The sequence below is a fragment of the Macaca thibetana genome, chromosome 5 (genome assembly GCF_024542745.1).
Source record: "Macaca thibetana thibetana isolate TM-01 chromosome 5, ASM2454274v1, whole genome shotgun sequence".
Classification (NCBI taxonomy): Eukaryota; Metazoa; Chordata; class Mammalia; order Primates; family Cercopithecidae; genus Macaca; species Macaca thibetana.
Window position 1 is genome coordinate 185,034,329 of NC_065582.1, and position 17,162 is coordinate 185,051,490.

The 17,162-nt window shown below is 59.9% G+C and overlaps 1 protein-coding gene across 1 annotated transcript in view; it reads left to right on the forward strand.

Moving 5' to 3' along the window:
* Nucleotides 1–17,162, forward strand: part of GAK (cyclin G associated kinase) — an 86,050-nt gene that overhangs the window by 24,380 nt on the left and 44,508 nt on the right. Inside the window, exons 5-9 of the mRNA XM_050790721.1 lie at nucleotides 3,254–3,396; nucleotides 10,403–10,528; nucleotides 13,089–13,178; nucleotides 15,785–15,920; nucleotides 16,303–16,415. Of these exons, the coding sequence (XP_050646678.1) occupies nucleotides 3,254–3,396; nucleotides 10,403–10,528; nucleotides 13,089–13,178; nucleotides 15,785–15,920; nucleotides 16,303–16,415 (608 nt within the window). The remainder of the gene's footprint in view (nucleotides 1–3,253; nucleotides 3,397–10,402; nucleotides 10,529–13,088; nucleotides 13,179–15,784; nucleotides 15,921–16,302; nucleotides 16,416–17,162) is intronic.

A 17,162-nucleotide genomic window follows, 5' to 3' on the forward strand; every position in this document is an offset into this window, starting at 1 on the left:
GTTTTGCTGTTTATATCCCTTGCTCATCATTTGGGAGAGCAGAAAGCCTTTGCAAGGGGTAAATCTTGGCTCTAGACATCCCGGCTTTGGAAAGCTTGAGCAGGACATGTGTGAGAACTGAAGCTGCTTGGTATCCAGTGTGTTCCCAGGATAGTGTGCGTAAGGGAGTGGCGGGGGTGGGGCCGGAGCCAGCGGCTCAGTGCTGCTCCTGCGTGGGGTAGTGGGAAGGAGAGGGGTCGGGCCCAGCCCCTCGAGTCATAAATACATGAGGCAAACTAACACCTGCGCACCCTGCCGGCACACTCCCAAGGACTGCCTGTCTGGAGCAGCGTGTGCGGCTGGAGAGCTGCAGGGCTCTGTGGATGGCACAGCTGTGCCAGGTGAGAGCCGCGGCATCTCTGAGAAGTGGGAGGGACGTGGGCTTCCCCGTGCAGCTGCAGGTACAGGGCTCGCTGGAGGCCTGGAGGTCGGACTCTGGGGATGTGCCCGGCCCCTCGCATGAGGCAGCCCCTCCAGCGCCCTCTCTGGGAACAGCCACGTAGCCGTTCCCCACTCAGCCACATACAGAATTTTTAGTTTTGAAAACCCCATTTATTCTCACTGAGAATGAGGCACTGAACAGGGAGGCCGGTTACCGCGGACACGGACTCGCCCATCCATGATGTTGGAGCCAGCGTAGAAGGCAAGCCACCCCGTTCTGACTCCCCGGCCTGGCCTCGCCTCTCCCGGGTCTGTTCCTCTCTTTCTAAGCACCCTGTTCCTCCTGTGAGTGCCCCTCATTTTTCTTGAGAGCCCCCCTGTTTCTCTGAGTGTCGGCACAAAGGGCTGGGAGGGCTTTCACCTGGGGTTGAGGGCCAGGGCTGGCAGAGCTGGGGGAGTTGGGGGGCCCCTCAGCTGGGTGCCTGGAGACTCCGCGGCAGGCGGGGGCAGTGCTGGGCTGTGCTGGGGGCACGCAGGCGGGTCCGGTGTGTGAGTTGATTCCAGCGTGGCCTAGCCTGAGCTGTGGCGGGTCCCAGCCTGCTCTCATGCCATGTCTTCGTTGTCAGTGGAATTGAGTTGGCTGCACGCTCTGCTGTGTGCAGGCACCAGGGGCTCAGTGACTCGCCAGACACAGCTGATCCATGCCTACGCCCGATCGCTGGGTGGCTCAAAGAGCCAGGGGGAGAATGAGTCCCAGGAGAAGGGTGCACGTTTCGGTGGTTTGGGCAGAGTTGGTTCCCTGGGAGGTGAGCGGAAGGGGCCGTCTGGGAGGCATCCTGGCCGCAGAAGCAGCGTGCGAGGGGTCCTGAGGCCGGGAGGAAGGGAGGCCGGTGTGGCTGGGGACACAAGCTCTGGCAGCGTGGGGGAGACCCTGGGTGCGGGTTCCGTGGGTGGTGGTGCTGGCCTTGGCTCTGGGGCCGCTTGGGTGGTGGCCTTCGGGGCGTGGAGTGGGATGAGGAGAGGGTAGAGAGCAGAGGCAGGAGCTTGGGGCTGAAGAGATGGAGCACAGGATGCAGAGGTTCCAGGGTGATGCCACACGTGGGCTGTGGCCAACTGAGATGGGCAAGACCCAGGGTAAGATCAGGGGAGGAGCAGGATGGGTTGGGTCTGCGTGTCTGTGGGGGCCGCGTGGGGTGCTGGGGTGACTGGTAGTGTGAATGCGCTGGTCCCCAGCAGGTCCTCAGCCCTGCATGCATCCCGGCTCCTCACCCCTGGTTTCCTGGTTGGGCCAGGGCAGGGGTACCTGGAAGGTGCCAGCCACGGCAGGACAGGCTCCCTGGGGTGTGGGCCACGTGCAGGCATTGAGACTGTGTGAATGTGAGAATGATCATTTGTCATCTGAGGACACTGAGTGTTCACTTAGAGGTTTGAGCACTTGTGTATTTGTACTCATCTCTCTCTGTGTCCATGTTAATGACACACCTGGCTCGGTTGCCAGGACGCAGATGTAGTTCTCATGTTAATGGCTCGCAGACTCGGCTGCCGGGACACCCATGTGGTTCTCACGTTCACGGCTCGCAGACTCGGCTGCCGGGACACCCATGTGGTTCTCACGTTCACGGCTCACAGGCTCAGCTGCTGGGACGCCAATGTGGTTGGTGCTTCGGTGGCTCTTGGGCGTCTTGTCCCCTGGGCTCTGCTCTGTGACTTGACTGTGGGGCTGCTCTGGGCCCACCGTGCCGCTGGGTGGTGGTCCCGCACCGGGCTGTGGTGGGCATCCTCATACCCACAGCCTTTCTGCAGCAGCTGAAGGAAAGGTGGGAGCGGCACTCAGGGTGAGCTCGACTGGGGCTGTGGCTGGAAAAGGCTATGTGGCCCAGTGTGGCGCAGTCTGTAACGTGGCCCAGCATGGCACAGTCCGCAACGTGGCCTGGGGGGTGGCGGAGTCTGTAATGTGGCCTGGGGGGTGGCGGAGTCCGTAGCGTGGCCCGGCGTGGCAGAGTCCGTAGCATGGCCTGGGGCATGGTGGAGTCTGTAGCATGGCCCAGCATGGCGGAGTCCGTAGCGTGGCCTGGGGGTGGTGGAGTCTGTAGTGTGGCCTGGGGCATGGCGGAGTCCGTAGCGTGGCCCAGCATGGTGGAGTCTGTAGCGTGGCCTGGGGCATGGTGGAGTCTGTAGTGTGGCCTGGCGTGGCAGAGTCCGTAGCGTGGCCTGGGGCCAGGGAGGCAGAGCACTGATAGCTCCATGGTGATGTTAACAGGAGAGGGTGGTGACTGCAAGTTGTCCAGGTTCTTGGCGTTTTGAACAAATTGAATGAAACGTCCGGCAAAACAAAGAATGAAGCAACAAAAGAACGTTAGCAGGGATTTATTGAAAACGAAAGTACACCCAACAGCGTGGGGGTGGCCCAAGCAGCGGCTCAAGGGCCTGGATGCAGAATTTTCTCGGGTCCAAATACCCCCAGAGGTTTCCCACTGGCCACTTCGTGCTCACCTCATGTAAACGAAGTGGTAACCTGCCATCAGCCTAATGGTTGCAGAAAGCAGCCAACCAGAAGGTCACACTCCTGTGCAAACATAATTGATTAGGAATCAGATTGGAGGCAAGGTTGAAGTTACAAAGTTGAAAACAAAGAGACCTGCAGTCAGGCAATTTCCCATCTGCCAGGCAGAAAAGGTCAAAGGGAGTCACCTCTGGTCCTTTTGTTACTCAGACGTGGAAAGTTAGAGTTTTCCTTTCCATTTAGTTCTGGGAAGTCTAAGTGAAACAGCGTTAGGTTCCCTGCCTCCAGACCCTGTTCTCCTGCCTCCATGTGAGTTTCATTCTCTTTTAGGGCAGCTGGTGGAATTTTTGAAGAAAATGGAGTCTCGAGGTCCCCTGTCGTGCGACACGGTTCTGAAGATCTTCTACCAGACGTGCCGTGCCGTGCAGCACATGCACCGGCAGAAGCCGCCTATCATCCACAGGGACCTCAAGGTAGCGGCTCCCTCCACACGCGGCTCACAGCCTCTGGGGGGTCCCGCTTGGTTAGGATGCGAGGGTGAGAGCAGGTGAGGCTGCACCATCTCACCTAGAAGATGTGTGTGAGCCTCTCAACGGCGGAAGCGGATCTTCCAGAAACGTCGCCTTTCCAGCCCTGAAGAAAATTACCGTCTGTCTCACAGGCCTTTGCTGACAGAGGGGATGGCCCCACCTCTGTGCTGGGGGCCTTCACTCGCAGCCGGGGGTGCTCACAGCCTGGAGCTTCCGTCTGGAATTCCAGGTCCCCATGCTGGGCGCTTGCTCACTCCGTTCTCCGTGGGGAGCTGCGGACAAGGGTGCCCGCCAGTGGTGTCAGTTCAGGCCCCCCATTCCTGCTCACCCCACACTCCTTCCTCAGTCCCCCAGTGGTGTCAGTTCAGGCCCCCCATTCCTGCTCACCCCACACTCCTTCCTCAGTCCCCCAGTGGTGTCAGTTCAGGCCCCCCATTCCTGCTCACCCCACACTCCTTCCTCAGTCCCCCAGTGGTGTCGGTTCAGGCCCCCCATTCCTGCTCACCCCACGCTCCTTCCTCAGTCCCCCAGTGGTGTCAGTTCAGGCCCCCCATTCCTGCTCACCCCACACTCCTTCCTCAGTCCCCCAGTGGTGTCGGTTCAGGCCCCCCATTCCTGCTCACCCCCCCACGCTCCTTCCTCAGTCCCCCAGTGGTGTCAGTTCAGGACCCCCATTCCTGCTCACCCCCACACACTCCTTCCTCAGTCCCCCAGTGGTGTCGGTTCAGGCCCCCCATTCCTGCTCACCCCACGCTCCTTCCTCAGTCCCCCAGTGGTGTCGGTTCAGGCCCCCCATTCCTGCTCACCCCACGCTCCTTCCTCAGCCCCCCAGTGGTGTCGGTTCAGGCCCCCCATTCCTGCTCACCCCACGCTCCTTCCTCAGCCCCCCAGTGGTGTCGGTTCAGGCCCCCCATTCCTGCTCACCCCACACACTCCTTCCTCAGTCCCCCAGTGGTGTCGGTTCAGGCCCCCCATTCCTGCTCACCCCACACTCCTTCCTCAGTCCCCCAGTGGTGTCGGTTCAGGCCCCCCATTCCTGCTCACCCCACGCTCCTTCCTCAGTCCCCCAGTGGTGTCGGTTCAGGCCCCCCATTCCTGCTCACCCCACGCTCCTTCCTCAGTCCCCCAGTGGTGTCGGTTCAGGCCCCCCATTCCTGCTCACCCCACGCTCCTTCCTCAGTCCCCCAGTGGTGTCGGTTCAGGCCCCCCATTCCTGCTCACCCCACGCTCCTTCCTCAGTCCCCCAGTGGTGTCGGTTCAGGCCCCCCATTCCTGCTCACCCCACGCTCCTTCCTCAGTCCCCCAGTGGTGTCGGTTCAGGCCCCCCATTCCTGCTCACCCCACGCTCCTTCCTCAGTCCCCCAGTGGTGTCGGTTCAGGCCCCCCATTCCTGCTCACCCCACACTCCTTCCTCAGTCCCCCAGTGGTGTCAGTTCAGGCCCCCCATTCCTGCTCACCCCACGCTCCTTCCTCAGTCCCCCAGTGGTGTCAGTTCAGGCCCCCCATTCCTGCTCACCCCACGCTCCTTCCTCAGTCCCCCAGTGGTGTCAGTTCAGGCCCCCCATTCCTGCTCACCCCACGCTCCTTCCTCAGTCCCCCAGTGGTGTCAGTTCAGGCCCCCCATTCCTGCTCACCCCACGCTCCTTCCTCAGTCCCCCAGTGGTGTCAGTTCAGGCCCCCCATTCCTGCTCACCCCACGCTCCTTCCTCAGTCCCCCAGTGGTGTCAGTTCAGGCCCCCCATTCCTGCTCACCCCACGCTCCTTCCTCAGTCCCCCAGTGGTGTCAGTTCAGGCCCCCCATTCCTGCTCACCCCACGCTCCTTCCTCAGTCCCCCAGTGGTGTCAGTTCAGGCCCCCCATTCCTGCTCACCCCACGCTCCTTCCTCAGTCCCCCAGTGGTGTCAGTTCAGGCCCCCCATTCCTGCTCACCCCACGCTCCTTCCTCAGCCCCCCAGTGGTGTTGGCCCAGGCCCCCAACTCGTGCTCACCCTGCGCCCCTTCCTCGGCCCCTGGGCAGTCCTGCACTCCGCAGTCCCTCCCTGGTTTGGCCTATTGGAGCCAGGAGGAAGCCCGGCGCTCCTCTCTTTGGCCCTGTCACAGGCGCTGGGATGGGGGTCTGGACCCCTTACCTGCTCAGCGTGAGGGGAGCTCTTAGCACTTCCTGACTGTCCACCCACTGCACCTCCCATTCTGTTCATGGGCAGACTCCCCTGCCCATCTCTGCTATCATCATGGGTTTCTCTGAGGCGTGGCATCCCGGGGTTGCTGTGATTCGGGCATGAGCCACCGGCTGCATGTAACAGGGCCGCCCTGGCTACCACGCCACCACCACACTGGTGCTTCTGGGCTGGGGCTGGGCCCACACTCTGTTCCTGCCCACCACACCGCCACACAGGTGCTTCTGGGCTGGGGCCGGGCCTGCGCTCCATGCTGCCGCTGGCACTGTGTGGTTTCCGTGTAACGTGGCTGCTTCCCACAGCTCCACAGAGGACACTCCCACCCTGTGGGCCGTCCGTGCCCTGAGCTGCCTGTGTTGATTTTGGCTGGCCTGCTGGGGGAGTATAGTCTGATGGGTTGTGATTTTGTGTTTTCCTGATATTAATGAAGTTGAATGTGTGTTATAGTCATTCAGGTCTTGTTCTTCAGTAAACTTTGTTTTATTTCTTGCCTTTTTAGAATTTTTTCCACTGGCTTGTGTGTTTGGTTCATTGGAGCAGCTTGTGTGTTCTCAAAATCTGCTAAATGTTGCCTGTGCTGCCGGCATCTTCTTGTTTGTGGCCCAGTTTTCACTCGTGCAGTGTTTTCTAAAAAACGCAGGACCTTGTGAGGCTTCTCCCGTATCCATGGAGCTTGTGCCCGGCCTGCCCGTGGTGGCTCCCGGCCTGCCCGTGGTGGCTCCGTCTTCCTTGCTGAAGCAGTTGCTTTTGCTGAAGAGGTCTTTTGGGGAATTTTTTTTTTTTTTTGGGTCAGAGTCTGGCTCTACAGCCCAGGCTGGAGTGCAGCGGCACTAACAGGGTTCACTGTTGCCTTGACCAGCTGGGCCCGGGTGATCTCCCACCTCAGCCTCCTGAGTAGCTGGGACCACAGGCGCACACCACGCCTGCCTAGTTTTTGTATTTTCAGTAGAGGTGGGGTTTCGCCATGTTGCCCAAGCTGGTCTGGAACTCCTGAGCTCAAGTGATCCACCTGCCTCAGCCTCTGAAAGTGCTGGGATTCCAGGCGTGAGCCACCGCGCCCAGCCTGCTGAACAGTTTTAAAGCCTCATCACTCCCTGATGCTTTTGTCCATATCTCTGGGGACGTGAGGACATTTCTGTTTTGTTTTCTTAGGCGGAGTCTTGCTCTGTCGCCCAGGCCGGTGTGCAGTGGCGCGATCTCAGTTCACTGCAGCCTCTGCCTCCCGGGTTCCAGCGATTCTCCTGCCTCAGCCTCCTGGGTAGCTGGGATTACAGGCACCTGCCACCATGCCTGGCTAATTTTGTATTTTTAGTAAAGACAGGGTTTCACCGTGTTTCCCAGGCTGGTATTGAACTCCTGGCTTCAGATGATCCTCCTGTCTTGGCCTCCCGCAGTGCTGGGATTACAGGCGTGAGCTGCCACACCCGGCCAGGACATTTTCTATGTGGTTTCGACACCATTATCTGCAGTGAGGTGGGAGGAACCGAGCCTTGTTTCTTGCCCTCTTATTCTCAGCCCTGGTTTTCCCAAAGTGTGGCTTCTCTCAGACCTCCCTAATCTGGAGCGGCGCCTCTGGACACGGCTTGTGGAGGACACCCTGTGCTGACCTTGGCTCCCCACCGCTGCTCCGGCCGAGGGGATGAGGAGACCATTGAGGCCCCAGCCTCGTGGCGTCCCTTGTGGAGCACGGCGCTGTTTCAGGTCCTGCTCCCAGCACCCACCCCAGCTGCTCCTCCAGGGGCTAAAATCCACCTGGCATGTGTCTGGAGGTTTCGTCCACCTGGAATTGACCTTGTGTGACCTGAGGTGGGAGCTGTGTCCTTGTGTCTACCTGGCCCTGCACCCAGTGCATTGGCTCGTGTCTGCCCATGCGGCCACCTGGGCCCACTTCCTCTCCAGCATCCGCTCGTGGGTACCTAGGAGGCCCTGGAGCCCCCCAGGTTTCCCCGTGTGCCCTGGGTGGGGGTGCCCAAGCCGCGGGCACCCAGACCGAGCTGTTCTTCCTACACAGGCTCATTCTGCCTCAGCCCACCTGGGGCCAAGGCTGCGGCAGACAGCTTCCCTCTGCGTTTCTCTGGTTAGGGCCTTTTCTCTACTTGGCTGTACGCCCATACTTTGTAGCACAGGTGTCTTCACGTAGATTTTGAATATGGGTAAGGGTGGCCTTTGTCGTTTATCCCCTGAACTCAGAGGGCCTAGAATGTCAGGGTGTAAGGTGGCCGGCTGGGCAGATGCCTGTGGGCGCTGCCGTGGAGCCTTCTCCTGAGCCCCAGGCCCTTTTGCTCCTGCTCCTTCCTTTCCTCCCTCCCTCTCTTCCTTCTGTTTCTTCTTTCCTTGTATTTTCCTTTTCTGAAAGTACATTCTGCCCAGCTCACAGGGTTGATTTCCAGGGAAGCTTCTTCAAGGTTGCAAGCAAGACCCCTGGTTTCCAGAAACCCACGTGCCTGAGGCCCCGTTGTGACGGAAGGGGCTGCAGGGCTCCAGGAGGGGCCGGTCCTGCCCGTGGAAGGTGCTGTTTGCTGTCTGGTTCTTCCTGAGGAGGCTCTGAGTGGCAGGTTTTCTCACGGCACCGAGACCCTCCTGGTTTGCGTTGTTGAAGTGCGATGGGTTGTGTAGCGAGGCTTGAGTGTGTATTTTAAGGAAAACAGTAACGGAAGGGTTGAAGTTCGTGAAGAATCAGGGCTTGTGAGCCAGGCCTGCACTTGACAGCCCTGGTCTTTGCAGCTGCTCCACGGTGACGTGGCAGGAGCCCAGGCCAGCACCGCAGCCTGCGGGTGTGCACCTGTGGCCTCCGCTGCAGGAGTCTGCACAGCTGTTTGCGGAGGGGCAGGCAGCACGCGCGGCCCCACTCGCCTGCCCCGTGCCTTGTCCTGCTGTGCACACAACTTCTTCTCTGTTGGCTGTAGAATGGGAACAGGCACACGCGAGGGGGCGGGGCGCTCCTGGGCCTTCAGTGGCCGCGTGCCGCTGCGTCTCCCCCTGTCTGCATCTGAGCAGATGATCTTTTCTCCTCTGGACGTCCTGTGAGTGGAGCCTGGCCCCACGCTCTGCATCGGGTTCTCTTGCTCAGCCCTGTGCTTCAGAGGCCTCTGTCCGAGTGTGGCCCGCACCTCCTCGAGGACCAGTGGTGGCCTTCGGCTTCGCTGGGTTTCTCTGGTCGGCCATGGGTGGCGTGCCTGTCCGTTTCTTTCCCTTGTTTATGATGAGCTATCCTGTCTGCACCGTGTGGACAGCCTGTCCAGCTTGCTGGTCCGCGGAGCAGGCGTCCTCTCTAGGACCGGGGTCTGCAGGCCACTGTGGTCAGAGAGCGTCGGCATCTAACCCTGGGCGTCCCCTTGCACTCTTGGATGCCACGGCTCTGCCTTTTGCCAGCTCGGGGCATGGCGGGTGCTGCTCCCTCAGTCTGTCCTGGGTGCCCGTGGCCTTGGTTTGCATTTTTCTCCTGTCGACGAGGCTGGCTTGTCAGAACTTGGGCTTCCTCTGGGGAGGTGCCTGCCTTTTCCCCGACTTGCCTTCTCCTCGATGCCTGTGGGAGCCCGGACTGGCCGCGTGCATGCCGAGCACCTTCCGTCTGTGGCTGGCACGCTGCCCTCCCGGAGCTCTGTGCTGGCATTGTTCTCACCCTCCAGAGGGGATGCCCGTGCTGGCCGTCCCGCCACGTCTGTGCTGTCTGTCTTGTTGAAGAAGCCGCTCCTTCCCTGTCTCAGAAGGAGCTCCTCTGGGCTGTCTCCAGAAAGATCTGTGGTTTGCCCTGATGTTGGGGCTGAGGCTTCCTTGGTTATGTGAGCTGTGGGATGAGGCCTTCTCCTCTTGTTCCACGTGGGTGCCTGGTGCTGGCAGCTGTTTGCCATGGCTCTGCCGTGAAGACGGGTGTGTGCCGTGTGGGGCTGAGTCACTGCGTTGCCGCCTTGTCGCACGTGCGGCCTCTGGCGTCCGTGGCTTCTCAGTGGCACTCGCTGGACTCCCTGTTGGGCCTGAGCTCCTGGGCCCTGTTATCAGAGCCGCACTAGGAGGTGTAATGTGGCTTCACAACTGTGTGGCCCTTTCTGGTTCTGTGTGTCTCTGTATACTTTTTTTTGAGATGGAGTCTCGTTCTGTCGCCCAGGCTGGAGTGCAGTGGCGCAATCTCGGTTCACTGCAGCCTCCGCCTCCCGGGTTCAAGCTATTCTCCTGCCTCAGCCTCCCGAGTAGCTGGGACTACAGGCGGCTACCACCACGCCTGGCTAATTTTTGTATTTTTAGTAGAGACAGGGTTTCATCATGATGGCCAGGCTGATCTTGAACTCCTGACCTCAGGTGATCCGCCTGCCTCGGCCTCCCACAGTGCTGGGATTCCAGGCGTGAGCCCCCGTGCCCAGCCCTGTTTATTAACCCATTATTAATTGAGTTATCTTTCTTTGATTTATGGGTCGTTCTTAATTTTCTGCTTTTTATTTTTCTGAATTACACATATTACATTTGATCAGAAGTTATTTAAGACATCTTTGAGGAAGGCTTCTTTGCTGACCTGTGAAATCCCTCAACCCCTCGGGGCCTGCTTCTCAGGCCGGACCCCCCGCCAGAGCCCCTGTGCCTGGGCCTGAAGCAGCCCCTGCCCCCCGTGCTGGCCGGTGCGGAGCTGGCTGTGTCCGCAGGTGTGAGGCGCTGCAGCCGCGGCCCTGGGCGAGCGCCGTCTGCAAAGGGCCCTGGCTGTGTCTCATACCCGTGCGCTTTCCCTGAAGTCCCGTCTCTGTCTACGCCAAGTTCATGGGCTGTCTTCTGGAATTTTACAGGTTGAGAACCTGTTGCTTAGTAATCAAGGGACCATTAAGCTGTGTGACTTTGGCAGTGCCACGACCATCTCGCACTACCCGGACTACAGCTGGAGCGCCCAGAGGCGAGCCCTGGTGGAGGAAGAGGTGAGCTGAGCGCGGCCTGTGCTGGGGGAAGCTGGCCCTTCCCGCGTTCCGCGCCCTGAGTGCTGAGTGCTGTTTCCCGCCGGGGTGCTTTGAGTGCGGACGTGCAGCCGTCCTGGAGCCAGAACCTGAGCAGCATCACCCAGGCCGGCCTCCGTGGCCGGGTCAGCGGCCGCGCCCTCGAGATGTGGAATGTGGCACTTCCCCTCCATCGTCCTCCCAGTCCCACCCCTGAGTATTGTAGGGCTGTTTTTTTCTTGGATTTTTGGTCACGGTAAGATGTGCCTAACAGTACTTTATCATTGTGGCCGCTGTAAGTGGGCGGCTCGGCGGCCGAAACCCCTGCAGAGTTGTTCCAGCATCCATCCCCAGAACTCTGTTACCCTTTAAAACACAAAATGTCTAATTTAAAAAAAATCACTTAGAAATATATGTGCATGGGAGACTGGACGGCTCCGTCCCCGAGACCCCTGCAGGGGAGTGAGTGGCGCGTCCTCTGAGTGTGAGCAGCTGGCATCCTGTGGCAGTCTGGGTGGGTCCACATGCCCCTGAGGGAGACTCAGACCGAAAAGAGATGGGAACCGGCAGAGCCGCCCTCAGCATTGGTGGCTGGGAAGGGGTTTCCTGGGATGGGCAGAGGGCAGGGACTGCAGGGGCACAGACTCTGGGACCAGGATGCTGGTGGGGCCCCTGGGGCATCCATTCCAAAGGCTCCCCAAGCTGCTCATTTGCAGTTTCTGCATTTTCCTACAGCTAGCTTACACTGCATAAAAAGTGTATGTAATGTGTACAAACAACACAGAACAGAAAATAGGAATGGTGGGGGCAGGGAGCATCTGAGCATGGCGGCCAGGCAGCCCCCCAGGCCCTCTGAGCTCACGTGCCATGCATAGTACACGTGGGTGCTCACGCCCCACACGGCACACACCCGTCTCCATGGCAGAGCCACTGGCACCTGCAGCTCTAGCATGTCCATGAGGCCACGGTTCCTCCTCAGTGAGGGCTTGGCCGGCATCTGCACAGCCCACAGTCTCAGGGCCACCTTCCCTGGCACTGAGGAAGCAGACCCTGCAAGGCCCAGGGCTTGCTATAGCCCTTCCCTCCGCACTTGAGACCCAGGATGGGTTGTTGAGGGCTCCCCGTAGAAGTGCTGGGGTGCATTTCCTCCTCCGGAGTGGTTCTGTCAACTCACTTGAAATGCGTTTGGGCTTATCTGCCTATTTGTATGAACAGACTTTTTTTTTTACTTTTTAATTTTTTTTGAGATGGAGTCTCGCTCTGTCGCCAAGCTGGAGTGCAGTGGCGTGATCTCGGCTCACTGCAACCTCCGCCTCCCGGGTTCAAGTGATTCCCCTGCCTCAGCCTCCGGAGTAGCTGGGACTACAGGCACCCGCCACCACGCCTGGCTAATTTTTTGTATTTTTAGTAGAGATGGGGTTTCACCGTGTTGGCCATGGCTGGTCTCAAACTCCTGACCTCGCGATCCGCCCGCCTCGGCCTCCCAAAGTGCTGGAGTTACAGGCGTGAGCCACTGTGCCCGGCCTGAACAGACTTTATTTTTTAGAGCAGTTGAAGGCAACAAAAAGTGGAGCTGAAAACACAGGGTGCCTTCTCACAGCCCCTCCTTCCTCTGAGCCCCTTACACCCTTGGCTCTCCTCCCAAGTTCCTTTTTCCAGAGATGGGCAGATAGATGCCGTCTCCTGCCACGCGTAGCCTGCTCTCGCCCTGTGTCTTGGAACTGTAGGAGTTATTTGCGCTTTCTGGACTTGGGCCTTCTTGCTCTTGTGTCTTGCATTTGTAGCTGACTGTTCGGCCTCAGGGAGGTCATTCCTGAAAAGCAGGTCTTCCAGTGGAGGGCGCTTTATCCTGCTTTCCATCAGCTCTCATTTTCCTGTTCCCTTTAAGAAACTGTGGCCTGCCCAAGGCCATGGGCTGTCCTGCTGTATAACTGCAGAGCCCACTTGCCCACTGCTCTCCTGCGAATCTGCAGCTGATGGTGGAGTTTGTGTGTCTGCCGTGCATGGAGATTCACTCTCTCCTCACAGCTCTGCGGCCCCAGCCTCTGACTCTCACAAGTGCCTCCGTACGTTTGTGAGGCTCTCCCTTGTTAACCTCGAACCAGTGGGGTGAACTTGGTGGGCAGCTTCCTCCTCCCACAGCCTTTCGCGTACCCTGGGGCTCTGGGCGTCACAGAAGCTGCTCTGGGTGCAGCCACTCTGGAGCGGGGCCCTTGTGCCAGGTGAGACACCCTTCTCAGCAAGCGGATTCGGCGCGCAACAGGTCAGTGCATTGGTGCCGACGTGCCATGAAGCACGGGAGGCCGTAGGAGATTGCAGGAGGTGAATGACTCAGTCCTCGTCGTAAGGAGCGCGCCGAGGCTGAAGATGACAGAGGAGCTGGTACATGGGGCCGACTGGCCTGCAGTCATCCCGGGGCACAGTGTGCGGGGCAGGCTGCTCCTCAGTCTGCTGTGCATTTGGAAAGCGGCACGAAAGTGATGCAACAGAAAAAATACTGTTTGTGGGGTGCAACTTTTCCTTTGAAATGTTTGTGTTTTTTCAGATCACGAGGAATACGACACCAATGTATAGAACGCCAGAAATCATAGACTTGTATTCCAACTTCCCGATCGGCGAGAAGCAGGATATCTGGGTGAGGTCCGGCGCCTCTCAGTGGCAGTGCCTGACTCTGTGCGCCCTACTCAACCCCAGGCAGCATGGGCTGGGCACCTGCCACTCCGAACCGGCCTGCCTCCTCAGCCCCCTCTTCTCCTCCACTCCCCTTTTCTTTTTCCTTTCCTTAAGGATCACCATGACTACTACTATTTTTGTTTTTGGAGACAGGCTCTTCCTCTGTCGCCCAGGCTGGAGTGCAGTGGTGTGACCTATGCTCAGGCTCACTGCAACCTCCGGCCCCTGGGCTCAAGGGATCCTCCCACCTCAGCCTCCTGAGTAGCTGGGACCACAGGTGCACCCATGCCCGGCTATTATTTCGTATTTTTGGTAGAAGGTGTGGTCTCACCATGTTGCCCAGGCTGGTCTCGAACTCCTGAGCTCAAGCAGTCCACCTGCCTCAGCCTCCCAAAGTGCTGGGATTACAGGTGTGAGCCATCGCGACCGACCCAACCTTGACTTCTTTTAATGGGGATGAATCGAGTAGCAGTTGGGGGCGTCCTGTGCAGCTGGGTCGGCCCAGAGCCTGCGTGGCTGGGTCCGCCTGAGGCTTCCCTCAGCCCTGTTTGTGCATCTGTTCCTGAGTGCCTTGACCCAGGAGCATCCCTGCCACACCCCAGCCTTGGTGTGCTCAGCTCCCCAGCTCAGAACCAGGCCAGAGTGAGGACTGAGCCTGAAGGCTGTGGTGTCTCCTGCGTGTCTCCTGTGGTGTCTCCTCCCTCTTCCCTGCACCTCTCCAAGGCCATGTCCCTGTTGACTGAGGGTAACCGTGTGTGGAAGGCGTCCTGCCTTGTGGTTCCTTTGACATCCCCTCACTCTGTCATTCAGCCGCCAGATGCGGCAGTTGGCCCTCCATAGTGTATCTGCCTAAGGACCGGGACAGTCATGCCATCCGCCGCAGCACATGGGCTGCACAGACAGCCCGTGGGGCCGCAGGCCGAGTCCCTGTGTCCCTTGAGGAGTGTGGAAGGATGGGACCGTGTACGTGGTCCTTGCCTGTGTTCTCGGCCCACCCCAGTGACTGGCCGTCTGCACATCCCGCACGAGGACGCTCCTGGCCGGCTCTTGCCCAGCCTGGGGTCCCGGTGTGAGCTCTTATTCTTGACTGGATAAGATCCTGATGCTGAAGTCATCTCCAGTCCCTCCTCCGGGCTCACGTAACTGGGTGACTGATGAGAAGTCGCTGATTATTCGAGGCCAGTTCTGGGAAAATCCTGAGCGGACTGAGGAGGCTGCTTCCTGCAGCTTCTGCCCCGTGCCCTACACTCTGTGTGGGGTCAGGTCTGAAAGGTGGGGCTCTGCTGTTGCCAAGGACAGGACAGGCACCTGCCCCTCGCGTAGCACACAGCAGGGTCTGTGCTGGTCCCACCAGCCCATAGATCCTCAGGGAGTGTGGGAACCCCTGAATTTTGAAAGGAACCTTTTTGTTGGTTTGTTTGTTTGAGACAGAGTCTCGTTCTGTTGCCAGGCTGGAGTGCAGTGGCACGATCTTGGCTCACTGCAACCTCCGCCTCCCGGGTTCAAACGATTCTCTGCCTTAGCCTCCTGAGTAGCTGGGATTACAGGCGCCCACCACCACGGCTGGCTAATTTTGTATTTTTAGTAAAGACAGGATTTCACCATGTTGGCCAGGCTGGTCTTTAACTCCTGACCTTGTCATCCACCTGCCTCGGCCTCCCAAAGTGCTGGGATGACAGGCGTGAGCCACCGCGCCCGGCCTGAATGGAACCTTTTAATCTTGAGAACCTGGAGTCCGCTTAACACTGTCACCTGGACAGTTCTTTGTGGTGAATAAAGGTGGAGCATCCAGGCCTCCCCGTGCCGTGGGAAGCGCTGCCAGCTCCACACAGTCAAGAGATGTTTGTGTCACCATGGACTGTACTCCCAGGATCCCAAGGAAGGGGCCACCCTCAGCCAGTCTCCATGTCTGCGGTGCTCTTCCCACACCCTTGTCCCCGTGGGCCCGGGCGTCACCCCTGCTCTCCCCGCAGACCCAGGCATCACCCGGCACTCCCCACGGCCCCAACGTCACCCCTGCGTTCCCTGCCGGCCCCAGTGTCACCCCTGCAACTCCCCGAGTTCCCAGGCATCACCCCTGCACTCCCCATGGGCCCCGGTGTCACCCCTGTACTCCCCAAGTTCCCAGGCATTAGCCCTGTGCTCCCCGTGGGTCCCGATGTCACCCCTGCACTCCCTGAGTTCCCGGGGGTCACCCCTGCTCTCCCCATGGGCCCAGGCGTCACCCCTGCACTCCCTGAGTTCCCAGGTGTCACCCGTGCTCTCCCCATGGCCCCAACGTCACCCCTGCACTCCCCGAGTTCCCAGGTGTCACCCCTGCTCTCCCCATGGCCCCAGCGTCACCCCTGCACTCCCTGCAGGCCCAGGTGTCACCCCTGCGCTACCTATGGCCCCAATGTCACCCTTGCGTTCCCTGCGGGCCCAGGTATCACCCCTGTTCTCCCCATAGCCCCGACGTCACCCCTGCACTCCCCGCAGGCCCAGGTGTTATCGCTGCACTCTCCATGGGCGTGGGCGTCACCCCTGCACTCCCCTCAGGCCGGGGCGTCACCCGTGCTCTCCCCGCAGGCCCTGGGCTGCATCTTGTACCTGCTGTGCTTCCGGCAGCACCCTTTTGAGGATGGAGCGAAACTTCGAATAGTCAATGGGAAGTACTCGATTCCCCCGCACGACACGCAGTACACGGTCTTCCACAGCCTCATCCGTAAGTCCCGCTGGGGTGCGTGCTTGGGGCAGGACCCTGGAGCACAGGCCCTGCGTGGTTCTGGAGACCCCGCGCAGCCTGGGGCACTGCTTCCCCGGCCCCACTCCCGCCCGTCACTGTGGTTTTGACAATGTCCCTGCGGGTGGTTTCCCCACAGCTCCCCTGCCGCCCGCCCCGCCGGTGAAATTGCGGTGCTCTGAGTGGTGGTTTTTGATCATTTTGTTTGGTTTTTGTTCTTCCCTTTGCCGCTCCCTCCTTGCTTCTGACGTCACTGATGTGTGTAGAGGGAGTGGCCTCTGGTGGTCTGTGACCTCTGCCAGGGCAGGGGGTGCCGACCCGTCTGGGGAACCGTGGGGCCGAGCGCGCTGTGCTTCTGCCGCAGGCGCCATGCTGCAGGTGAACCCGGAGGAGCGGCTGTCCATCGCTGAGGTAGTGCACCAGCTGCAGGAGATCGCGGCCGCGCGCAACGTGAACCCCAAGTCTCCCATCACAGAGGTGAGGGAGGCAAACGTGAGCGCCAGATCCCCCGCAGAGGGGAGGGAGGCACACGTGAGCTCCAAATCCCCCCCAGGGGAGGGAGGCACGTGAGCCCCAAATCCCCCGCAGAGGGAAGGGAGGCACATGTGAGTCCCAAATCCCCCGACAGGGGAGGGAGGCACATGTGAGTCCCAAATCCCCCCCAGGGGAGGGAGGCACGTGAGCCCCAAATCCCCCACAGAGGGGAGGGAGGCACACATGAGTCCCAGATCACCCCACAGAGGGGAGAGAGGCACACGTGAGCCCCCAATCCCCCCACAGAAGGGAGGGAGGCACACATGAGTCCCAGATCCCCCACAGAGGGGAGGGAGGCACACGTGAACCCCAAGTCTCCTATCACAGAGGGGAGGGAGGCACACGTGAGCCCCCAATCCCCCCACAGAACACGTGAACCCCAAGTCTCCTATCACAGAGGGGAGGGTGGCACATGGCTGTGCTGCTTCGTCCAGACCCTGCATCCTGGGGGTCCCTGCCCTCCTCAGTGCGGAGCCACAGGCTCTTGAGGGCCCTCCTGCGTGGGCAGGGCACCACCTCAGTCCAGGGTCGAGACCCCGCGGGCACGCTGGGGCCATTGCCAAGGTCTTCACACTCTGCACACGCTCTTCTGGCCTCCTTGAGTTCTGTGGGCGCCTTTCTGGATTCTTCCCCTGACTGGGTGGCATGAATTGCTCCTGCGTCTGTTTCTCGGGTTTAGTGTCTAGGCCA